Genomic DNA, 26,536 nt, shown 5'->3' on the forward strand with positions numbered 1-26,536 from the left:
TTAATTACCTGATGCATTTAGCCAAAGTGACATACAGTACACATACTACAGGGACAGTCCACTTAGAGTAACCTGGGCACATTAGCTAAATCTAATGTCTCAAACTGTACTGGCTGCCATTGGTTGCTCACGTCAAGTTCAAGGCACTGATGCTAGTTTACAGAATAGCCACTGGCTCCGCGCCACTAAGCTATACCAACCCTGAGACTTTAAATAAACTATTCATATGACTGTTGATTTTTCTATACTGAGAAATAGTGATCAAACTCTAATTTAGCTTGCTTTAATTAAACATTTTACTATTTAGTGTAATATGTGCTGTGATTAATACTCAGTATCATGCACTGCTATTCACACTGTCCTCGTGAGAAAATTCTGTTGCAGTGACTATCTTCCCTCAGTGTGAAATAAGAAGCACGCAGCATTTTAATAAATAAAACTGCCTTAAGCACCTCACGCACCCCCTCCTGTCTCCATAGAAACCCTGGTCTGGAGTGAACTATTGCTGGAGGGCCGAGACGAGAGGCCTGAGATGGATCGCGTAGGAGCGCTAACAGCTCAGTTGCAAATTACCTGCAAGAGAGAAAGCGTTCTGCCTCAAATGAGCCCAGAGTTCCTTCAGAGCCACCATCACTCAACCGAGAGGAGCATCTGAGGAGCAGCTGTCACAGACCGTGTGAATTTATTCACCCCGATTCCTCCATCATTTACTCCTAAACCTGCCGTCTTTTCATTCTGCCTGCGTGCCTTGATGCAGCCCTGGAGGTTGTTCTGAGCAGCGGAAGGGATTTATTGATGGATAATTCAGTCTGTGAAGCATTTCCTGAGCGAGTCTCACTTCCTTCTGCCTTCTCATGAGAGGACAGAGTTTAATTACCGTTTGAAGCATTGGGAGGATACAAACACCCACTGGCAGATGTTTGAATGATGAGAGTTACCAATTTATGAACTAGTAGGTATGACTCTGTAGGGCAAGTTCATTAAATAGTAGCGTGTGGTATTTAAACACAAAAACTTCTTATTCACTAACCACCCATTATCCCGTTTAACCAGGCACTAACCACAATCCCATTTAACCAGGCACTAACCACAGTCCCGTTTAACCAGGCACTAACCACAATCCCGTTTTAACCAAGCACTAACCGCAATCCCATTTAACCAGGCGCTCTCTATGTAAATTTCTGTTATTGGCCTGGTGCAATTAACATTCCTTTATTACTTCCCACGGAAAGCAGACTGTTAACAAAACTTTGTTTAAAAGAGAAAATTTTCTAGTGATCATGGCAGCAGTAATTCATAAAATGATGAACAATAATGATTTGCATAATTCGTTTAGTGAATAGGGCGCTAAAACGTAGTGAATTGCCACCTCCCAGGTATCTGTAAAACCAAAGTACCTTTAAAGGGGTCATGACATAACTTTTTTTAAATTATTTTAATATGTTTCTTGAGGTTCACTTGTAATATTAGTAAATATATTTGTAAAACATGATCATTTTCCACCCTCATTCTGACCCTCTGTCAGAAACACTAAGATTTGGTGCTGCTTCTCCTTTAAGACTTGACAGTAAACACCCACTGTTATAATTGGCTCTCTGCTCTTGACTGACCTGCTCTCCCTATTTTATTGTTCTCTCTATTTGCCATCTCACTGCTCAATGCTAATGGGCGGGCTATGGAAGTGGTGACGTAAATTACACTTTGATGTGTTGTTGTGGAGGTGGTCAGATGCAAATGTCTACCACACTGTGACATCACAATGTGGAGAAAGTAGAAAACGAGTCGTTTGGCAGCTTGGTTACAACAAATAATCTTTTTGCAGTGAGGAGGACGTTTTGAGTTCTGAAACTTACAGAATGGTTTTATATTATGATGACCTCTTATTTGTCCAAATATAAAGGAAAATTTTATTCCTCATGTCATGACCCCTTTAAAAGAATAGTTCACACAAAAATTAACTGAACAATGCAAGTTCTCACGTGAACTTGCAAGCCACTGTGAACATCTTTCTCTCATTGTGCTCATGAACGTGCAACGGGCATCAAGATTTTCACTGAAAAATTACTAAATTTCAGGCTGTTTCTCACAAAACCTATTGTATATGAGTCGCATGGACTACTTTATGATATTTTTGGGTACTTTTTTATGCTATCCACTGCAATTATATTGAAAAGACGGACAGAGATATTGCATTAAAATTTCTCTTTTTGTGCTCCACATAAGAAAGAAAATCATATAGGTTTGGAAAGACACAAGATTGAACTTTTTAGGTAAACTAAGTCAGTTCAAGTGGCTCCTTGTCATCATTATGCTCCAAAATATATTGCCTCTATCAAAAAGGTGCTTGGCTCTTTTAACTGTAAGGCGGGACTACAGCCACCACATTTAGCATTACGGTTTCTCTGCTTTATAATGTCTGTGGTAGTACTCACTGGGAGAGTGCGGGCAGGAGGGTGTTTGACTTGGCAGCTCTTCTGTGTTAAGAGAGGGCAGGTCACAGGAGGACGCCCCCATGCTCACAGAGCTCTGCTCCTCTGATTGGGTGGTCCAGCTGCTCTCTGACGGGGGAACATTGCTCCAGAAGCTGGCCGAAGAGCAAACACTATGCCTGGGGCCTGCAAAAAAATGGCAATGCCTTAGAGGAATATAAATGTAGAATTTGCACTCATATAAAAATCTATGCCCTCTGCACAAGCAGAGCGTGTGTGTATGTGTGTATAAATGTGTGCTGCTAATGAACAGGTGTTATCATTGAATTAGAAGAGAGACTATTAAATATTCACAGTGGGGAAAATGCTTTAGTAAAAGGATTAAACCTCAAGGATGAGGCGAGATAACAGCGCATACTGATGTGTATCAGCCTCTTCAAACAATCAAATCAATCTACTCGATGATTTTAATTAGCACTGCTGTAATTACTATCAGAGGACAGATTACTTATGAATTACTCTGTAGTAGAATGCTTTGAGACAATGATGGAGAGAACACGGTAATACCAAACAGATTATGTTTTAGATACAGGTTTGATTAACAATATAAATGCAGATGACACATTTTATGTTTCAAGTTCTTTAAATCTATGTAGGCACCTCTGCTGTTTAGCTGTGATTCATACACATTCCAAACACAAGATATGTCTGATGCCTAGCAACAAATCCAACCTTCCAGGTAACAGGTAAGATTTATCTTCTTTTATACTACTTAACAGCTATAAGGACGTGTGACCTACTTAATAAATGAAGCACAAAATACAAAACAAGAACTGAGTGTGGGAAATGTAACATTGTAAATGCATGTTATTTTTGGGTTGGAATGGATATACAATGGAAAAGACTTTTTTTTTGGAAATGGCTTTTTATCATTACACAAGGAACAAAGAGCAGTAGAAGAAGTGGTGATTGTGTGCATCCAGCAATGCAATGAAGTGAAACAATCAGATTGTCAGTGAAACATTGTGACAGTGACAACAATGATGTCACCAAGCCCAAACCCCTCCAACTTCCTAGCATATAAGCCTCGATCTGTTTTTTTTTTTCTCTCTCTCACTGAATATCCTGTTTCAATCAGAAATGTGTCTGATTACAGAAGTAAAATGCATTGAGAATGGCATGTTGACTTTAAGTACAAGTGAAAAGTCTTTTCCAATTTCATGCCCTCTATACCAGTGTTTCCCAACCTTTCTTCTGCCACGGCACACTTTTTACGACTAAAAAATTATACGGCACACCACTATCCCACATAGGCTAACCATTGTCAATATTTATCCTTTTCAAGAACTTGTCTATGTTTTCTGTCCATCTTAGTAGTGTGTTTACTTTTAATGTTTGAAATTTTGCTATGCAAAAAAAAAAAAAAAAGTCACATAGGTAGGCTACGTTGTGTGAGGTCACAGGTGGAAAAAGCGCTAAATGGGTAATGAAAAAACTAAAAATTTGCTTCTTTTCTAATTTGTAGATTTGTTCTTGCAATGCCACAACAAATTACAGGGATGCAAACTCATGAGGGGTGAAAAAGGTAAGACAATCACTGGTCCACGAACATTTTTTCTAGGGATATTTGTTTTTAAGAATAAGCTAAAACCACCAATTCCAGCTATTTTAGTGATTCAAGTTTATTCATGTTTACAATTGTGCAGAATTAGCTGCAAAATGAAGAGTATTTTGGTGAGGCTTGCTTCTGTTTCACAAATTTGTACAATTTTATTAACTGATTAGTTCAGTGACCCCTTCTGGAAATGTCACGAGGTGACGACAAATGAGCATCTTATGTGCTATGAGTGAGTCAGTGAATCATTTTGAGTCATTCATGACCGAAATCTACCAAGAGACTTTATAGTGTTTAAGCATTAAAAGAACAAAGCAGATCTATAGTCTTCCTTCAGTCTGAGCATTATGTTTCATCCAAAAAGATAACAATAATAGTCTAATAATAGTGAGTTTCAATAAGGTCCTTACCTTCTCCTTTATTAAAACTTGCATGGCTACAAATCTACTGACTTCAATATAAGAATTATAAACACAAAGCAGATCTACGGTATCATTTTCCTACAGTTGCCTATTTAAACTGCTGAGCATAGCATGGCTTTTATCAGAAAAGACCACAATAATAGACAAATAATAATTTTGAGTTTCAATAATGTTCTTTCGTCATTGTAAAGCGCATTTCACATGAGTTGTGTTGAGGCGTCTACGCTCAGTTCAACGTCAGCGTCAAGCACCACATTGCCCTCCACATGACAAGAGCTGCGGAAAACATCACAGTGGGGCGATTTTACGAGTTTGCCACGTAAAAAAACAGGAGGTGTGCACAATAAACATTGAAAACATGTATTTGGAAGAGAGAAAAAAAGCTTGCAGTTGCTTTGATAGCAGAAAGTAATAAAAGGACTCGTTTATGTTTAGTTCTAAGCATTTTCTTGGTGAATTTAAATTAGTCCAATAACTGGGGTCTCTGATATTCGTAAACGATAAGGTAATATTTAATTAAAATAAATTATGAGACATTCAATGTCTCTTCATAAATTTGGACAGTTTTTAAATATTTCTTGTTGCCTAGTACTCTCAAAGACATTATTGGTGAAGCAAAAACGTGTGTGAAAAACACTTTGGTGTAAAGTGGCGTCACTTCATAGACTTCAATGTATTCTGCAGTGCTGACGTGAGTCATGTGAAAGACCCTTAACGTGTATAAATATCAATCACTTTTGCACATTAATCATTGCTCTTCACAATCACAAAAGTGACCGATTATGGTTTCAAAATGGCGAATTTCTCCAAAAGATGAGGAGTTTGGATCCCTGAAATTATTATTTTATTTCATGCATTTATTTATTTTGTGGAATATGATCATTTTCCACGGCACACCTGACAATCTTGTTGGGAAACACTGCTCTATACCATCAAACAAAATCTCTGCATTTTCATACATCAGTGTTGCCAGTTAAAGTGAAATCTAAAGGATTCAAATGGATTGTTTTTAAGGTTTTAAGGATCTACTCAGGCTATGATATAAGAACACAAGTGTGCATCTGGGGTTACTCCAACTAGCACTCCTTTTCCTGAGGGTTCCAAACCAGTGACATCACCATGCACAACTTCACGTGGATCTCAATGTGCTCTGATGTAAAAAGTATTTTGTAGTCAATTAAAAAAGTAATACTGTGTCCTAATCTGATGTGTGTTGGTATAAGCATTTTGTCTCTCCACACTAAATGCAAAACTGATGTGCTATGTGGCACAATCACAGCCAATTAGAACTAGGGATGGGCATTTGAGTAATTCTGTAATCGAGTACTCTAACTCACAAAAAAAAAAAAAAAAAAAAAAAAAACAGTAATTGATTACTGCATATTTTATAATTTCACATGTTATTATTCAGAAAAACAAGTGGTCAAAGTTGGCTTTTTTTTTTTTAAATGTGATCTGCTTCTGAGTTTCTCGTACCACTTCACATTTCCTTTCAGCCAAAAAAAACAAACAGATCCTTGTCCATCAGTTTGCATGGTGAGAGACCCACAGGGAAAATACACGATAATTCAGCATTGCCCACAGCAGGCAAATATGCAAAGGAAAATAAATTAGCAATTTTCGAGTACTGTTTTTAATAGTCGACTAGCAAGTGCAGAATGAGTACTCTATTAGTCGATTACTCGTGCACATACCTAATTAGAACATATTTGATGTAGAATTTGAGTAGCAGGACTTTGGACCAATAAGAGCTCACACAGTGGCCAGGGCTACCCAGCAGAAATAATAACCAAGTGATCGACAAAATGTCCTGGTGCTTGCTTGTTGCTTTATATTGTCACATTTGGTTTGGACACGGTGTACAACACATTATGATCATAACATGCTTTAGAAACTGAGAAATGGTGTGACTTATTTAGATCATGGCAACATGATGTCTCTGCTACCTCAGCGATGGCTTCCCATAAAAGACAGATCTCACTCATTGTCTTTGTTTTGTTTATTTTCCTAACTTGTTTTCTCTTGATTCAAAGTGATATGAATTTGGATGCCTTAAACTTTCAAATATAAAGACAGATAAACCCAACCTCTGACACTGCCGACTGATAATGCTCCCTCTAGACCATGCAAGAAAATTAAGGCATCAAACCTGAAATCATATGTTGGAGATCCTCTGTAGTCTGACTAAATAAGTAGTTAAACATATCATCACTTCAGTTGATCTGAAGTGATGATATTTTGATATTTTTTAATGATACATTTACTGCACCCTTGACTTTTTGCTTAGGCAGATTTCATGCAAGGGCAACAACAGCTGAGATGAAAAATATGCATATGGCTTCAATTAGGGTTTGAAGGGTTTGGCCATTTGCGTGTTGCTGCAATCGGGTCTCTCAAAGGAGATTTCCTGGGAAAGAGTTACTGGCAAGGCTGCTGGCTTTGACAAAAGTGGGGGTGGCTGAGTCAAGAGTGAGAGACACAGATAAAGAGGGAGACAGGCAAGACTAGACAAAGCATCAGACCTAAAGGAAGTGACACAGTCCCAATCAACCCAACCCAACTGAGTCAACTGCCCCTCTCACTCTAGAATAAACAGATGAGTAGAATAATATTTGTCTAAACTCTTGTTTTGTTGTTGAAATGGGTGTGGTGTAATGGATAAAAAAGAGGTCTGGTAACGAGAAGGTTGTTGGTCCAAGCCCTGTGAGGAGCAAGATGTAAACTATCACCATTTTGTCCTTAAGCAAGGCATATCTCCAGGTCCCTACAGAAAGATTGTCCCTAAAATAAGTGTACTATAAGTCACTTTAGGTAAAGGTGTCTGCTTAATGACTACTTATTTATTAAATATTTCTCACTCATTATTCTGGGTTTGCATCATATTGCATTATGCAACTGTGGATTTATTATGACTTATTATGTAACAGTGTAACAATGTCACATTCAAACATTTAAAAGAAAGTTTAAAGATAAAGAGGTAGATAGTTTAAAGGAATTGGGTTTACACAAAAATTTTAATTCTGTAATCATTTGCTCACCTTCATATATTATGAAGTACTGTATCTCTGGGCTGCTGTTTTCCATACAATGAAAGCATATTGAGACCAGGGGCTGTCAAGCTCCAAAAAGACATAAAAGCACCATAAAAGAAGTCCATACGACTTATTCCACATTCCAAGTCTATATTCTAACGCTGCGTCCGAATATCCATACTTCCATAGTATCCCAAAAACAGTATGAGTAGTATATCCGAATCCACAGTATTCATGAAGCAGTAAGCGAGAAATACCTGGATGACCTACTATTTCTGGCAAGATTTTGAAGAGCGGATCGACTGGACACATAACGATCCCATAGTCCCTCGCAAGCTGAGACAACATCACGTTCAAAACACTGGATCGGCAGAGAATTGCGAGGCAGACAGCTTTTCTCAACTAAAAGTGCTACATATACCAAGATAATTGTTCCTTGTGCTTAAATGGTGCTTGTTTAACAAAACCTGAGGAGATCGTTTTCATGGTTATTGTTTTACGTCATATATTCGGGTCATGAGACAATACCAACGTTCCCGGATGAAGCATGTCCAAAATCTATTCATCCTACTCGCATGCATAAAAGAATGTACTGTTTTGCTGGCAGATAAGTGCATCCTTCATCAAATAAAATACTGTGACAGTACGCAGTTTCGGATGAAACTTAAGTCTTCTTCAGCCAAAAGATAGCTTTGTGTGAGAAATAAACCGAAATTAAAGGCGTTAGTTCAAACTTGTCACATCGCATTAGTTTATGAGATGCGCAAGAACAGTTAGTGTTTGGCTTCATTGACATCATACCTGCCGCAAGGTGTCTTGATGGGGCAGCTTTGAAAAAGCACATGGACTACTTTTATGATGATTTTTCACTATATGTCACTATACAGTATGCTTTCATTGTATAAAAAAAGAAAAGTGAGAAGATTCTGTCAAATATAACCTTTTGTGTTTCCATTAAAGAAAGAAAGCCTTACAGGTTTGGAGCGAAACGAGGGCGAGTAAATTATGACAGAATGCAATTTTTGGGTGAACTATCCCTTTAAGGAGCACAGAAATGCAAACTCTATTCTAAGATCACATGATGACGCCACCTTCCAGGTGTGAACAAAACCTTCTTATGTAGTCCTCGTACCTTTTACCTGCGTTGGGGGAGGAGGAGAGTGAGACCATGGTTTATCATCAAACTGGACCCAGGAAGTCTGCTGCTCTGGCTTCTGGGCTGGCACATATGGTTCCTCTGCCCAGGTTGAGGAGTCCACCACAAGCTGGTCTAAGGAGGGCTGGAGGCTGTCCTCATCTGGGAATCAGAAGAAACATAAAGTTAGAGAAATACAGCCTCTTCTCAGCAAAAAAATGTCACAGCTAAATGTTTAATCTAGCAGGGTGCAAGAACTGTGGACTGTTGCTGCAGTAATCACTATGGAGCTGACTTCAGGACTCAGGAATCTCACGAAAAGGTCTGAATGCACACTCACACAGCAAACTCTCACACCAGAAAAGGAGAGCATTAAAGGAATACTCCACCCAAAAATGAATGTTCTCATCATTTACACTGTTCCAAACTCATATGACTTTCTTTCTTCCGTGGAACACAAAAGAAGATACAGAATGTCTCGACACCATTCACTTTCATTGCATCTTTATTCCATTAAATTAAAGTGAATGGTGCCTGAGGCTAACATTCTGCCTAACATCTTTTTTTGTGTTCCATTAAGGACAAAAAGTAATATGGGTTTGGAACAATATCAGGATGAGTAAATAATTACAGAATTGACATTTTTCGGGTGAAGTCCTTAATCTAAGAACTAGGGCTCTGCCATTTTGCTGTTTGTCTAAAATATGATTCAACAATATTCCTATCCAACACTGAACATTTCCACAAAGAAGTCCTGTTAAAACCTGTTTTAGACGCTTTTATCTAAAGCAATTTTCAGGATATATTCGGTATATATTTTAATGTATACAACGAGTTCCCTTTCATGCATTGTGTGAAACTATATCCATGACCTTGACGTTGCTAGAATCACAATCCACCAGTTGAGTTACATTAACACAAAAAGGCATTCTATCTGACTTGAATAAGTAAAGAAACCTGGGTAATGTTTGAAAACTAGATTTGCATTTCCAGAGGGAAATACCAGTGCTTGCAAGGCAGCACAAGAATAGTGTTAAAGTTTTAGGTAAGCTTAGGTTTTAGGCTTTAGTTCTTTACTTTATCAAAGCAGCCTTAAACTATGCCATTGTCATGACTCCCATAGTGTTTTCTGTTGGGTGTGCACGAAAACACATAAAATACACTTCAAAGACGTGACGCGGTCTAAGGTGGCTATAGATGGTTAAATATAGGCAAGAAAGCTTCAGTTTGCCAATAAAAGCAAGAAAGAAGCATGCAAATATTACAATGACATCATCAATGTTGGATCGATTTTAAATTGCAAATATTCCAACAAAGTAACTCATTGAGGGATTTGTAAACTTTAATTTAAATTTCTTATAAAAACCACACGTAAGACTGAATTTGAATAGAATCTGTACGTTTGTATCTGGATGTTTGTGCATACCTGTCTGTGACCCCTCATCTGAAAAAGCGACCCAGCCTGCTCTAGAAGTTCCAGTCCTGCTACTGGCTGTAGCAGCCATGGGAGTTTGTGTACAGTGTTGTCAGTTGCTTGTACCTGGTTAAGTTGTGTCACTCCCCCAAAATCATGGACTCCATGTCCACCTAGGTAGGCTTAAGACCAAAAAACAATCATTAGCTGCTCATCAAATTAGAATGAAAATTTTTATACAAGTATACAAGATAAAAAAAAATTTGCAAACAGGAGACTTTTTGATAGCAAAATTGAATAACCACTGGTACAGTATAAAAACAAGAGAAAGTAGCCCAATGAGGAATTTTTAGACAGTCGACTGTATATTGTCAAAGTCTTTTTAGCAAGTCAGTCCACCCGGCAGCCATCTCTGGAATGCTCTCGGCAGGCTGGGAAGCTATTTTTCTATGTAAATAAGACGCATACAAGTTCAGCTCCTAACTACTTGAATGGGGAAAGACCAAAATCTCTAAAATGTTTGGTCAAGATAACGATCAAAGAACATATTTCAAATCAGCAGTAAAATCTGACAACACTGGTATCATAAATTGTGCTATTTACTTTAGATTACACTAAAAAGCGCAATTTTCCCGGCTTGTCTAGCTCATGCGCATGCGCATTCTTGAGTTGATTGACAGGCGATGTCTGTATCTAAAAAGTGATTGGCTCTTTTACCTGTAAGGCTGGACTTCCTTTTCTACTTTCGTTGACCATCGGGTGTTCCAATTTCTCCCATTCATTTTTTTTATTTTTTTTTATTTTGATCCCCTTTTCTCCCAATTTGGAATGCCCAATTCCCACAACTTAGTAGGTCCTCGTGGTGGCACGGTTACTCACCTCAATCCAGGTGGCAGAGGACAAGTCTCAGTTGCCTCCAATCGGCGCATTTCATCATGTGGCTTGTTGTGCATGACACCACGGAGACTCCGCATGTGGAGGCTCATGCTACTCTCCGATCCACGCACAACTTACCACATTGAGAGCGAGAATCACTAATCGCAACCACGAGGAGGTTACCCCATGTGACTCTACCCTCCCTAGCAACCGGGCCAATTTGGTTGCTTAGGAGACCTGGCTGGAGTCACTCAGCATGCCCTCCCATTCATTTTAATAGAATGGCCCATCTAAGCTAAACAGACCCTGGGATTGTCCTAGCCAAGTGAATCTATCCATAGACAGTAGTGACAGCAGTAAACACAGGCTTGTGAGGCTTGTGTAAGTGTTTTTGACTGCCAACCAGAAAACAACATGCCCAAACAAGGCCCCTGAAAACAGATTGGAGGCTGTGCGAAGCCACAGGAAGGATTACTGATAAATGCATGACAAATTAAAACCATTTATAAAGTAGCTACTACAGCCCCTCCAGGACCAGGCTACTAAGTTCAAACATTATACAAACTAATACGACAGCACACACTGGAAAAAAAAAATCCTTCTCTAAATCCTTAATTTTGTCTTGTTTTCCAGTAAAAATGCACTGATCAGCCACAACATTAAAACTACCTGCCTAGTATTGTGTAGGTTCCCTCGTGCCACCAGAATAGCATTCTTCTCACCACAATTGTACAGAGTGGTTATCTGAGTTACCATAGACTTTGTCAGTTTGAACCAGTCTGGCCATTCTCTGTTGACCTCTCTCATCAACAAGTCATTCCTGTCTGCAGAACTGCCCCTCACTGGATGTTTTTTGTTTTTGGCACCATTCTGAGTAAATTCTAGAGACTGTTGTGTGTGAAAATCCCAGGAGATCAGCAGTTACAGAAATACTCAAACCAGCCCGTCTGGCACCAACAATCATCAGTGCGATTATCTAATCGGCCAATCGTGTGGCAGCAGTACAGTGCATAAAATCATGCAGATACAGGTCAAGCTTCAGTTAACGTTTACATCAACCATCAGAATGGGGAAAAAATTTGATCTCAATGATTTGGACCGTGGCATGATTGTTGGTGCCAGATGGGCTGGTTTGAGTATTTTTATAACTGCTGATCTCCTGATATTTTAATAATACCTTATATAATAGTACCTTAATAATTGGTGATTCCATTGCAAGGAACGTGGTAAAAGAGACTCCAGCCACCATTGTTAAATGCATTTTGGGGGCTCGGACAAGTGCAAGTGCTGGTTAATGCTAAACGTTGAGTTTCTAAAATTGTTATTCATGTCGGCACTAACGATGTCCGGCTTCGCCAGTCGGAGATCACTAAAGATAATGTTAGAGAAGTGTGTGAAACTGCAAAAACAATTTCAGACACTGTAATATGTTGTGGCCCCCTCCCTGCTCATCGTGGTGACAAGGTTTATATAATATATTAGGGTCACTGAATGGCTGGATGAGTGGTGTCCGGAGAATAGCATAGGATTTATAGACAATTGGAAGAGTTTTTGGTGTAGACCTGACCTGCTAAAGAGAGATGGACTCCATCCCTCCAGGGAAGGTTCCACTCTCCTCTCTAGTAATTTGGCTCATAGTCTTAATAGTGATAGTATTTGACTAACTGGGGCCCAGGTCAGGAAGCAGACTGGTTAATCCGAACATCTGCTAGCTGCCTTGAAACGTCACACAGGTCACATAAACTACAACATATAGAGACATATAGTATCACCTAGATATCATATAGAGACTGTGTCTGTTCCCCGAACTACCAAACACAAACCCCTCACTAAATAATTTATAAAAAATCTGATTAAGGTCAAACTTTGAAAAATGTGAAGATAAATATCATATAAAGGTAGGGCTAATAAACATTAGATCTCTTTCTACCAAAACAGTAATTGTAAATTAAATTATTACATATCATAGTTTGGATGCGCTCTGTTTGATAGAAACCTGGCTTAAACCGGATGAATTTATTAGTTTAAATGAATCTACTCCCTCAGGTTATTGTTATAAACATGAGCCTCGCCTGAAGGGTCGAGGAGGAGGTGTTGCTACAATTTACAGTGAAGTTTTTGGTGTTACTCAGAGGACAGAATATAAGTTTAAGTCTTTTGAACTAGTAATGCTTAATGTGACACCGTCAGATATAAATAAAAATCTCTGTCGTCTTTTGCCCTTGCTACATTATATAGATCACCCGAGCCATACTCGGATTTCCTCGGTGAATTTGCAAATTTCAGATCAGATCTAGTAGTTACTGTAGATAGAGATTTAATTGTTGGTGATTTCAACATTCACATAGATAATGAAAATGACACATTGGGATTACCATTTATCGATATTCTTAACTCTCTTGGAGTCAGACAAAATGTGACAGGACCAACTCATCGGCATAATAATACGCTAGATTTAATTCTGTCATATGGAGTTGATGTTGATATAGAGAAATTCTACTGCAGAGCGATATCAGATCATTACCTCGTCTCTTGTTTGCTGCGATCAGCTAATGTCACTCAATCTACACCACGCTATCGTTCAGGTAGAACTATTCTTTCAACCACTAAAGACAGTTTCACTTATAATCTTCCAGAATTGTCTCACATATTCAGTAAGCCAAAAAGTCTAGAATAACTTGATGTAATAACAGAAAATATAAATACAGTCTTCTCTAGCACTCTTTATAGTGTCACCCCCCTTCGATTAAAGAAAATTCAAGAAAAAAAGCCTCGCAGCATGGTACAATGATCACACTCATGCTCTCAAGAGAGCAGCTAGGAAAATGGAGTGCAAGTGGAAGAATACAAAATTTATTTTGCGGTGCATGCAAGGATAGTGTCTGTTGCTACAGACAGGCACTAAAAGCTGCCAGGTCAGCATATTTTAGCAAATTCATAGAAAATAACCACAACAATCCTAGCTGTTTATTCAGTACTGCGGCTAAATTGGTTAGGAACAAAGCATCGACTGAACCAGATATTCCATCACAGCACAACAGTGACTTCATAAATTTCTTTACTGATAAAATGTAAATAATCAGAAATAAAATTGGAACTATGCAATCAACTGTCACAGCACCTCAGAAAACAGTGTCTCATAATTTTCCTCACAAGCAACTTCAATCCTTTGCTGTCATAGGTCATGAAGAGCTAATAAAACTTATAAAAATTAAAAAGCCACAACATGTATGTTAGATCCAATACCAACTAAGCTCTTAAAAGAGGTATTCCTTGTAATCTCAGAACCAATTCTTAATATTATTAACTCCTCGCTATCCTTAGGACATGTCACAAGAAACTTTAAAATGGCAGTTATCAAACCGTTTATTAAGAAGCCACAGCTTGATCCTGGAGAATTGGCTATTTAAAGACCGATTTCAAATCTACCATTTATTTCGAAAATACTAGAAAAGGGTTGGGGGCCTGGGTAGCTCAGCGAGTACTGACGCTGACTACCAACCCTAGAGTCGCAAGTTCAAATCCAGGATGTGCTGAGTGACTCCAGCCAGGTCTCCTAAGTAACCAAATTTACCCGGTTGCTAGGGAGGGTAGAGTCACATGGGGTAACCTTCTCATGGTCACACTCTCGCTCTCGGTTCTCGCTCTCAATGGGGTGCGTGGTAAGTTTTGCGTGGATCGTGGAGAGTAGCATGAGCCTCCACATGCGTAGTCTCCACGGTGTCATGCACAATGAGCCACGTGATAAGATGCACAGATTGACGGTCTCAGAATCAGAGGCAACTGAAACTTGTCCTCCGCCACCCGGATTGAGGTGAGTAACTGTGCCACCACGAGGACCTACTAAGTAGTGGGAACTGGGCATTCCAAATATGTTCATTTCTACAGAGAAATGGTATATATGAACAATTTCAGTCACAGTACAGAGACTGCACTTATCAGAGTTACAAACGACTTGCTCTTATCATTTGATCGTGGCTGCATTTATCTTCTAGTGCTTTTAGATCTTAGTGCTGCCTTCGACACGATAGATCACGATATTCTCTTGAATAGGCTGGAGAATTATGTTGGCATTAGTGGACTTGCATTAGCATGGTTTAGGTCTCTGCTTTTCTCCTTATACCTGCTTCCCCTGGGATTTATTATCAGGAATCATGGAATAAGTTTCCACTGTTATGCTGACGATACCCAACTTTATATTTCTTCTAAACCCAACGAAAATTCATAATTCTCCAAATTAGCAGAGTGTATCAATGAAATCAAAGATTGGATGGCCAGAAATTTTCTTCTACTCAATTCCAACAAAACAGTGGTACTAATTATTGGACCAAAAACCTCTAAAAATAAGCTGCTAAAATATAATTTCACTCACGTTGGATGTACTGTTACGTCATCTTCTACAGCAAAGAACTTGGGTGTTATATTTGACACAAATCTGTCCTTTGAAAATAAAATTTCCAATGTTTGTAGAACAGCATTCTTCCACCTCAGAAATATTGCCAAGTTATGACTCATGCTCTCTGTTCTCATCTATTTAGCCAGGCATACACCTAATTTATCCATCAACTCACAATTAGACTGCTTTAGTTATCTGCCAGAACCAGAAACACCTATCATGATCTATAACTCTGCATAAAATTGAACGACATCTATGCTAATATTATTCTAATTGTTTCCATGTCTCAACCTCGGGATTCCAGATCCAGCTCCGTTCCTGCTTGGTGTCGGACTCCACTGCTATGTGTCTCTGAGTGATTACAACTAAATGCAGCCGGTGCTCGCCAGACATCACTTCGTTCTTTTACAATGGACTTCAGAGGATGAACTGATGCCAACTCCAACTGTAAGACATCGGATACTTCATATGCCACTGCCTGAACCTTGGATTTAGGAAGGACCCCACGAGCCTCACCGAAATGACCTGCCGGTAGAACTGTGATGCACCTCATTGATCTCTACCTGCATCACCTTTGTCTATTGATGGACTACACTCTTGAAATGGAATACACAGACTATCATTTAATTGTCAAAAAAAGCCTTCATCAGCCAACTAACAAAGGGCAATGCATCTATGTGAAGTTCTGCAGTTAATCCAGGATTGACTTCAAAGACATTAGTCATTAATCTTACAGTTCATAAAAAAAATAAAAATAAATAAATAATAAAAAATAAAAGTTAAACACTGGACCTCAACACTTACTTAATTTACTAATCTTAAACCATGAAATGCACTGCAGATAAATAACTAATATTGCCATTATATTCATGCTGGTTAGCCAGAGGGGAACTGGCCCCCACAGTAAGCCTGGTACCTCCCACGGTTATTTTTATCCATTAACCAACATCTTATGGAGTTTTGTGTTTCTTGCCACAGTCACCTTCAGCTTGCTCACACGGGTTCTAAATACAATTATTTATTTATTTATTTAATTTTTATACACAATTTACAATCATATTTAATCAAACTACACAATAATCACTCTAAGACTTTATAGATATTACAGTTACATTTTTTTAATGCATGATTTTCTTTAAAGCTGCTTTGAATCGATTTGTGTTGTGAAAAGCACTATACAAATAAAAATGTCTTGACTTGAGAAGCAAAATTGTTTAAAGGGATAGTTCACCCAAAAATGAAAATTATCTTACTATTTACTCTGTTGGTCCTTACAATGCAAGTGAATTGTTATCAGACCTTTGTAGCTCCAAAAATCACCTAAAGAAAAATAGCAATCTATACGACTCCAATGGTTAAATCCATATCTTCAGAAGCAATATAATGGGTGTGGGCGAGAAACAGATCAGAATTTAAGCCCTTTTTTTACTCTAAATCTCCACTTTGACTTTCAGATGTGAAAGTGAAACTAAACCACATGTGGGTTTCAGATGTAAAAGTGGAAGTGGAGATTTAGGGTAAAAAAGGACTTACATTTTGGTTTCCCACCCTTACCGCTTCTGAAGATATAGATTTAACCACTGATGTCATATGGATTACTTTTATGTTTCCTTTATGTCATTTTTGAAACAGCAAATGCCATTCACTTGCATTGTAAGGACCAACTGAGCTGAAATATTCTTTTAAAAATCTTTGTTTGTGTTCAGCAGAAGAAAGAAAGTCATACACATCTGGCATGGCATGAGGGTGAGTAAATGATGAGAGAATTTTCATTTTTGGGTGAACTATCCCTTTAAGATAAATTAAGTTTTTCTTGTTTTAAGCAGAAATCTAACAGAAGTTAGTTAAGTTTATGCTTAAAACAAGAGAAAAAAAATTGCCAATGAGGGGGGAAAATAAACTTAGTTCAAGAATATATTATTATCTAAGATATATTACAGTATCAGATAACAAGTCTTATAATTTTAGACAATTTGATTTTCCAGAACATCTATTTTGTTTTGTTTAGATATTTGTGACCTGCACGATCACTTTGAGTCACTTTGACCCAGAAACACTTTATGAGTTTTACTGTGCAGTTTTCACTAAAAAGTCTTGGCTTTCTAAAGATATAATTATGTTTCTACTCCAAACCACTGCCAAGATATCCTAATTGAAAGAGTTTGTCTAAGACTTTCCTTTTCACTTTAGTGCATAAAACCCAAAAAAAGTGACTCAAAGTTAAGGAGCAGGTCATATTTTTAATAGAAAACAGGATTTTTTCTTTTCTTTTTTTGCTGTTTAAAAGCTGTACATTGCAAAGAAAATGAACACTTCAAGTGTCAAGGATCACTGAACTCTGATATCTCATCAGGCTCCCCTTGGAGCCAGCTGAAAAATGTACCTCCGAAAAGCTACTGATGCCCTTCAAAGGTCACAAAGGAGGAGAAACACACTGATTGTAGCCGAGAGACCATTGTGATCAGTATTTTCCACATCAGAGAGAGCCATTTTCTCACCTAAATCAAGAGCCTTTAGGAAACACACTCTCATAAAGGAAATATCCTTCGACATGCTGAATGATCTGGTAAATTGGGGCCAGTTTATTTGTTCTGGTGAATCTCTTCTTTGCATTCACAATCCGGCAACACACTACCCTTCCTCTGCCCCCTATTTCACATCGAACAAAGCAAGCCCATCCCATCAAGCTTATTCATTCAACATCTCACTGAACATCCACCATTTATTGAGAAACTCAATGGTTTGGAGGCTATCAGTGCTTCATCCTCAACTATTTGAAATATCCAGTCATTAAAATGTGATTGCTAGGCAACATACAAAACAATTTTTGTAAGACATATTTGAATGTTTTTCAACTAAGATACCATTGCAACAAAATTATTTTGTGGATGTTTAACTACATTTTGTTGTCATATGAACTTGCGATCAGTAAGTTAATTAGATGTTAATTCTGATAGATTCAGCGAGTAATTAGTCGTTAGACTGTGTTAAACCAATAAATAATGAAAATAATTTCTGACCGATTCAAAGGAATATTCTGGGAAGCTTATATAAAATTATAAGCTTCGCATTTCTGCCTTTAAACGCTCCAAAAATTGGCCCCATTCACTTCCATTGTAAGTGTTTCACTGTAACTTCAATTTTTGCCTTTTTTTAAAGAAAAGGCGGGAAAAGTCAAAATAAATGTTTGTGGTAATCATCATTATGCCACAAATGGATTGAGTTTAACTTGTAATGAACCCGGAATATTCCTTTAAAAGAACTTGCTCATAAGAGTAATTAATTTGTGAAACAGGCTACACTGGTCGGAATGCATGTTTGTTTTTCTGTGCCAAATACATTTATTTTGTTTGTATTATTTTCTCAGTACCCAGACTCTTTATTTCATGAAACACTGCAAGAGACCAGAACTGCAAGAGTCCAGAATGTTTAGTCATGTGCCTTTATTTAAAATGTAAACATTGTCTAAAAACAAAGTTTAGAGTCCAAACCTCCAAACTTTAATAGAATTTCAAAGCAATACCAATTTTCTTACAAAACAGGCTCACTTCCACTTTTCAGACTCCACCAGGCTTGGGCTTTGGCAGTCTGTCAGTTATGTCAGTGGTGCATGTAGGCATCCACAAGATATGTCCACAATAACATTTGGCAAAGCCGGTCTGCTGAACTTTCTCACCATCTCAAATCTCTCCCTCGCACGTCCATCAGCGAGCTCATGATCATGCATAGCAATGACATCACCTTTCAGACAGTGCATAATTTCCTGCTGTCAATGCTCACAGCCATACTGAGTTTGCCTCATACAGTTTGTGTAATGTCTGACCAAAAAACATGTTACTAGGAGTGAAGATAAACACAACACAAATCATAAAGGAAAAAATTGTCCAAAAGCATAGAGTTCTCGTGCTGAAGCAAGCAAAGGTCAGGCTATCCATCCAGGTCCAGAAATGCAGGGTGGGACAGACAGCTGTCATCTTTGTGGTGGATTAGCTACATCACGCCAAATCTGGACTTTAGGGACATGTGGTGGTCATAGTCCATGCAACTGGAAAATCAGTAATAAGCATAATGTGGTTCCAAATATACTTATACTTTATACACCGAAAGCGTTTCTTTTTGCATACATCTGCACAGTTTTTTAATTGGTTTTCTATGTAAACATGCGCTAGACGGACATCTTTGCCCATTGCTCAACTTCTCTGTTTTTTTTTTTCATTTTTATGCTGTGTCAAGATACAAAACTTTTCAAATCTCGAGACACATGCACTCTGTTCTATTTGTTATACTGCGTCTAACTATTTTATCACAATCAAATGTACTTATGCAAATTGCTTGGCTGAGAAGTGCAGTCAAATCTTTAGACGTAAAAATATGGGACACTACCGTTGTCCGGAAGTTGTTGACCGTGGGGGTGGGGACTGGTGCTGGGTGGTGCTGGCTGACATTTTCGTTCAACACCCTCCAGAATTTTAGCATGTTTTAGCACAATGTTAGGACTTTTCGGTCTCTTACCCCCTGTAGGCAAGATTTCCAACAAATATCAAGTTTAAAATAATTATCTTCAATGATTTAACTGTGAGGCCATCGGACAAGCTTAAATATAAGACAAATGGCATCCCATAATGAATCGATATGGGACGCATCATTTAATTTTTAAATACGGGACGGCATGGGAGGCTGCCACGCTAGCGAAGAGGCTAAAGGCTACAGCCTCTGGTGTCAGTCGCTAATGCGCCTATTGAGGCCAGGGGAGTGAGGTTTACACACTGCACAGCTACCTACCTGCTGGCTACCGCAACACTCACCCCCCTAAACCTTACTCCCTTCCGTTTTACGGCACCACTGTAACCAATTCTGCCCGGGGAGTGATGTTTACACATGCCACACAGCTATCATGTACCAGCTGGCTTCCGTTATACATACATGCATACAGTATATCCTGTCTGTGTTTGGTTCTACACAGACGTTTTCAGCATTCTCAATCCTGTACATCATCAAATCAGTTTGTTCTCTGTTTACCACTGCTTATCTGCACAAGAACCTGGCTCCTGCACAAATTCAAAATATGTGCAGAACAAGAAAGGCTAATTTTCTCCTCATTGATTGCGAAGATAATAGAGTTCTATAGATTACCACTGTTTTATGTGAGATTATACTGTCAATGCCACGGTCCTGTCACTCTGTCAGTCTGGGTTTTGGTCTGATAGGACCGTGGCATAATCCTCCCATGTCTGTCTTGTGTTTCGTTGTCTGTCTTTGTGCGAGTGCATGGTTTCGGTTGTATTCCCTGCCCTGTGCTCTTCGGTCCGTCTTGTTTCATGTCTGAAGCATGGTGTCTGGATCCTGACTTCCTGTCTGGTTTGGTTTCGGTCTGTGTTGGGATCCGGACACTCGTGCTCCATGCCTGTCTGTTATTGATGTGGGTGCATCGCGCTTATGTCATCTTGGCAGCATCTCTCGGGCACACAGGTGCACATTGCACTCGCATTGCGTTGCGCGCCTGGGTCGCGAGATGTCTTCATGTTGTGCTGAGGTGTTGTGCTGGGGTTCGGTCACTTCGGTCTATGGTGTCAGGTGTGTGTGTGACCGAACACTCGCACAGGTGTCCTGTCTTGTTTTTGTCACCTGAGGCGTTTGCCTCGCGATGAACACTCAGGTTTTGTTTAGTGTGAGAATGCGTGGCATCGCTTTGTTTGGCGTCGGTTAGCATGGGCGTATATTGCCTTATGGTCTTGCTGATGTGCGCTCATGCCATTCGGGTGTTTTGTCTTGTGAGAGCACGTGGCTTTGTTTTGTTTCTGTATCGCCGCGTGTCTCTCTGTCTTACGTCATACCCTCCTTGTTTGCTTATTATTAGTTAATTTGCCTCGCCTGTCCCCTATTAACCCGTTTGATTTCTCTCCCTATTTTAGTTTCCTTGTGTTTGCTCTCCAGTGCCAGTTCGTCTTGTTTCCAGTCTTATGTGCTAGAGTTTCCAGTCGGTCTTGCTTGTGTGTTCAGTCTGTTTTGGTCCGGTCGGTCCTGTTTCCCCCTGCCCCAGTCTGGATTACCCTTTTTCCCCTTCAGGGTAGTTTATGTTTATTTTTCCCCCTCATGGGAGTTTTATGTTGGATTTTTGTGTTTTATTTTTGTATTTAATAAACCTTTATTTTTCACTCTGCATTTGGGTCCTGAGCCTCTCAATCCATAACAGTCAAAGCATAGTAACAGTGATTAGTTTAGTTTTTCATGTGAACGTGTTAGTTACAATGAAATGTTACAATGTTAGTAACAATGTGCTAGCTAGGATAAATAAATACAGATAAAAGTTTGGCCCCTGTCGAGTTTTCATCTGGTTAATCTGACACCCGCAAGAAAATAGTTTAAAACCCTGATGTCAACTGGTATAAATTTTGCTGTACCATTTATAAGACGGTAGATACATTTGCATGGCTATAAATTGGCAGGATTGGCCTTTATGTTATTTATACGTGAAAACAACGAAGAAACATGGAGTACTGCAAAAGTACAGAGTGGGGCGTGTTCAAAATTAGTCAAGGCAGGGGACAAACTAGTTGTTAAGAGGTGTTGTCAAACTCTCCTTGCCTGATTATGGTTGCCGATTTGGTGACAGCCTGATGGAACTACATTACTACGTAACCTGCCCACAAACAAACATGCCACATCACAAATTTGTTTACAAGTCTTGCACATAGTTTTGCGAACATATTTTCAAATCTAAATGTAATTCTGCATCTTGCTTTCACAAGCTGGCTTTGATGGTCAAATATGGTCACATACCAGAGGTGGTGTGTTCGTATCATATTTAAGATTTTTCTAAATAAAATCATTGCATTTCAACCACAGAAGCTTTGCAGTACACCCAAAATAGAAAGGCACATCCAGCAACTGAAGGCCTGTTAAGATGCAGTCAGCTCTTCCAGTGTAGACATACACGTTCATTATAATGGGAGTGTTCTAGTTTGTGCAGTTTAGTTTTGTCATTTTATCCAAACTAAAGCTTTACTTATAAAATCGAAGGAGCCAAACTTTTTTATCCTGAAAGAACTAAAGCACCCTGGGCGAATGAAGCCTGCATTTATACTAGGCTACGTATTGATTACATCTTGTGGCTATACTTTTAAAACAGTGAGTATTTTAACAGTTCTCTACTGTGGGGCTGAAACAATTATTTGAAATTATCTATAATTAAATCTATAATATTGTCTAATATTAGATGTTTTTTTACTGAATTAAACTCCTGTAATTCAGTGAAGGTCATTCAGAGGTATTTTTAAAAGATACTTCCATCCTCTTTTCTTTATTTTTTGTAAACACGTGTTTAATACAACCTATTAACTCGAGCTGAATTGTCAGTTAAGAGCTAATGATTAATCATTGCAATAATTGACCGAATAGTTGATTAATTGCTCTAATAATCATTCAATTAGTCAATTATAGGGATGGGACGATATGGTTCTCACGATTTGATATCTTGAATCGATATAATAACACTTAAAGGTGAACTCAGCAACTTTTTGTTTGTGTCATACTGGACTTACAGTGACACCTAGTGGTGTGGATGCAGCAGTAGTCAAAATCAGTAGTTTTCGGTTAAAGATGCCATTGTAGAAATTCACTATTCATAATCAGCCATGATTAATTTAATCCAAGATTAAAAGTGTCCAATAACAAGATGGTTACTGAGATTAAGCAAGTGGTATTCAGCCGGTCATGTGATTCTAAAATGGCAGCCCCCATGAGGGCGCCCCTCCCCCATGTAGAATACAACAACTTTCATAAGGTTACTGATATGTCTAGAGTCCTCATCTCATGTGAGTGATCATGATTTTATACATACAGTTGAAGTTAGAAGTTTACATACACCTTAGCCAAATACATTTAAACTCAGTGTTTCACAATTCCTGACATTTAATCGTAGAAACCATTCCCTGTCTAGGTCAGTTAGGACCACTACTTTATTTTAAGAATGTGAAATGTCAGAATAATAGTAGAGAGAATTATTTATTTTAGCTTTTATTTCTTTCATCACATTCCCAGTGGCTCAGACATTTACACACACTTTGTTAGTATTTGGTAGCATTCCCTATAAATTTTAACTTGGGTCAAACATTTTTGGTAGCCTTCCACAAGCTTCTCACAATAAGTGCATCACTGTTAAGCCGGCTCTACACTAGCAGACTCAAAACAACTCTTTTTGGCTGAGGGTGCGTCACATGCAGACTGTTTTGCAGAGATCTCACTCTTTTCAGTCAGAGGTATGACACTCTTGTCGATTAAAAATGGTGGAGGGGTGACACACATAATGACTCACCACAACTCTCTCTGACAAAATAACAACATCAGTAAAATTGCAGTTGCAATAGAGTGATTTGGGGCATTTTCAGACCTGTAGCTTGCTTAAGTGTTTTCCGAAACAGGGGCTAAAATAGTTACAATGTTGCATTTTCTTCATGGTTCAGTTGGCTTGCAAAACGTTATATTTTAAAATGCACCAAAACTGTAAAATGTCCATCAAGGTTATTTTTATCCATCATTAGTTGCTTTTGCATTATTTCTGCAGAATGACAGAATCCATATGAATTTGAATCAGCATTTGTGGTGATATGCAGCTGAGTGTGATAAAAAAAAAAAATCCTTATCAGCTTGTCATCTTGTCAGTTCTATGTTTACATGGACCCTAGTTTGTGATCAGACTAGTAGCACAGTCCGAAAAAGTCTCATGTAACCACATCAATCGGAGTTAATTGGCCAAATCCAATGTAAATGTCATTCGGATTGTAAGGGGTGGTGTAAACCTTTTATAATCCGTTCGAGAAGAAAATATTTGCCATGTAAACACTTGATCGGATTGCTTTCTGAAACTGGGATGTTGTGCACATGACAATGAGGGAACACTGAACTCTGAGAAATTGTGTGACCAATAGAAGATCGAAGAGTCACACACTATTGACCTCTAATATTTCAAAGATGTTTTTTATTGTTGCTGGATAGTAAGTAGATGGCATATTTGAACATTTTGAATGATTTTTGTTTATTAAAACCAGAAGCCCTTGTGCAACATCATATCCTCGTTCATTGTGTTGTCCAAAATAATTTCACAAGCACAAAGTTTAGTGTGACCGTACCTTCAGCTCTCTCGAGGGCGTATGAAGATGAACCACGTCTCAAGCACTCTTACGTAACCGGCATCTACAGAGGCTCGCAAACTCCAGCAAAAAAATAAATGAGGAATAAACTTATATACAAACTAAGTGCTCCAGTTTCACTTTAATTTGTGATGGCAGATTGTGATGTGTTATGGCGAATGTCCGTGGTCACTGCAGGTTCATTCACGCATTATTAAATAATCATGCAGTGTACGCATGTCACAAGATCAATTCAGATTTTATGCTTCTGACAAATAAACACGCACATCAACCCGATCACTTTATTTAGCCTTCATGCAAACAGTATGTTCGGAATCATCGATCGGATTGATTTCATTCCGATTTTTAAAAAAAAGTGTCCATGTAAACGCAGCTAGTGACAGAATGTTTTTTTTTTTTTTTCTCAAACAAAAAGATGTTTTTTCAGTGCTTGACATTATGTGGTGAGAACATCACCCACTGATGTCAGCAGCTCCCGGTTTGAGACCAAGTTTAAGGGACCGTTGTGGAGTCAGATTGGGCACTGGCTCTGGCAACAGCACTGGCATATTCTTTAAAGTCCCCTACTGTGCTGTAGAGGGAGTCTCACAAACACTCTGTCCAGCACTAAAGACAACAAAGAGTAGTCCAATTTTAATAAACAAGCCTAGGCCCCCCTCCATACCAAACGTTCTCTACTTAATGCCAAGTTCAAAGAAAAACTGTTTACAGAACAGTGAAGCTTACATGAATAACACCATAATCTCCAGACTCTAACAGAAAGCCCTGCTGAACGCAGTCTTCAAAGACAGAGCTACCAGTTCCAAAACAAGTAGAACAAGTAAAGCAAATATCAGTAATTTAATCCATGTATAGGTAAGGAGGTCAATCCGCATGCTCAGATTGATAAATGCAGATAATCAACAACATTTCCCCTCCAGATCGCTGTATGAACATAAACAGTGTTGACCTGTTTGCTGACACTTTTGTGATTGCGCTCAGAATTCCTTTTTACTGCGTACATGGTGAGACTAAATATAAATGATTTGACGTAGGTGGGTAAAATTAAATTCACATATAGGGCTACCACATAACCTTTGGGTCACTGACAAATAAGACTGTCAGAGGTGATAAAAATGAGAAATCTTTTAAAAATCTAGTTTAAAACACACATGTCAAGTTTATATAAAAAACAAAGTAATCTTTGTGACCATTTTGGTTTCATATATTTTTGAAAAACATTTAAAGCATTTCCTACAAAAAATTTATTTAATGACTTTAAAAATTTAATGTGGTGTAACCATCAAGTAAAAGGTATTACAGTACTTTCTGCACTACTCAAGCCAAAAAAATTGTTTTATTTTTTTCAATAATTACAGCTTTTAATATTTTTTTTTTTTTTTCCCACTGTCTCTGGACAGTGACACCACATTACATTTTTTACTTTAAAAAATCAAAATGACTGAGAAGACTGAAAAGAGTGGTTGTTTACAGATGATCACATAAGGGATTGTTTTGTGTGAACTGCTTTTTTAATAATTTAACCCTTTAAGCTCGGATTGGCCCAAACACTACAGTCTTGACCAACACAAAATAGGTATCGAATGTATGTAGGCATTATGACCAATATAAAACAAGTGCTTTGAAATTTGCAGACAAATCAGAAGTGTTCTGTTTAGATCATTTATTAATAGTTTTGCACTGACTGCACATCTTTTTGTAATTGGTGAAAACATCAAACTGATCAAATAGCCATGTGTCATATGTTGTTGGAAAGCTTTCAAAGAGTAGAATACAACCAGCCTATTTGTTTTACTCTCAGTGAGTAATAGCTAAGTGCATGTCTTTGACATGCATGTTACATGTAAACAGGTGTTGCTTATAAGCGCATTTTTGCTTATAACTTCACAAAACAGAAATAGAACATAAGATATCACACAGCATTACTTAGCGGAGTATTAAATGAGCCCACACACAATGTAATCAGATGTATAGATCATTAGATAATCCACACAAAGCACAATGTGCACACAGCACATAATATGCTATCTGGCTAAAAACACGTTAGCTTTCCTGGATCAGATGACTT

At 38.3% G+C, this 26,536-nt stretch overlaps 1 protein-coding gene across 3 annotated transcripts in view; it reads right to left on the reverse strand.

Annotated features, from left to right (window-relative positions):
- LOC127454685 (stonin-2-like) overlaps positions 1–26,536 on the reverse strand; it is a 52,476-nt gene that overhangs the window by 23,506 nt on the left and 2,434 nt on the right. Inside the window, exons 1-4 of one of the 3 annotated variants that reach the window (XM_051722051.1) lie at positions 15,296–15,576; positions 10,060–10,229; positions 8,638–8,795; positions 2,433–2,615 (exon numbers count right to left, since the gene is read on the reverse strand). In XM_051722051.1, coding sequence (XP_051578011.1) covers positions 2,433–2,615; positions 8,638–8,668 — 214 coding nt within the window. In that variant the 5' untranslated portion in view covers positions 8,669–8,795; positions 10,060–10,229; positions 15,296–15,576. Of the gene's footprint in view, positions 1–2,432; positions 2,616–8,630; positions 8,796–10,059; positions 10,230–15,295; positions 15,577–26,536 lie in introns of those variants that run through there. The other 2 variants (XM_051722049.1, XM_051722050.1) reach the window with 2 other exon arrangements.

This window comes from Myxocyprinus asiaticus, chromosome 17 (genome assembly GCF_019703515.2).
Source record: "Myxocyprinus asiaticus isolate MX2 ecotype Aquarium Trade chromosome 17, UBuf_Myxa_2, whole genome shotgun sequence".
Classification (NCBI taxonomy): domain Eukaryota; kingdom Metazoa; phylum Chordata; class Actinopteri; order Cypriniformes; family Catostomidae; genus Myxocyprinus; species Myxocyprinus asiaticus.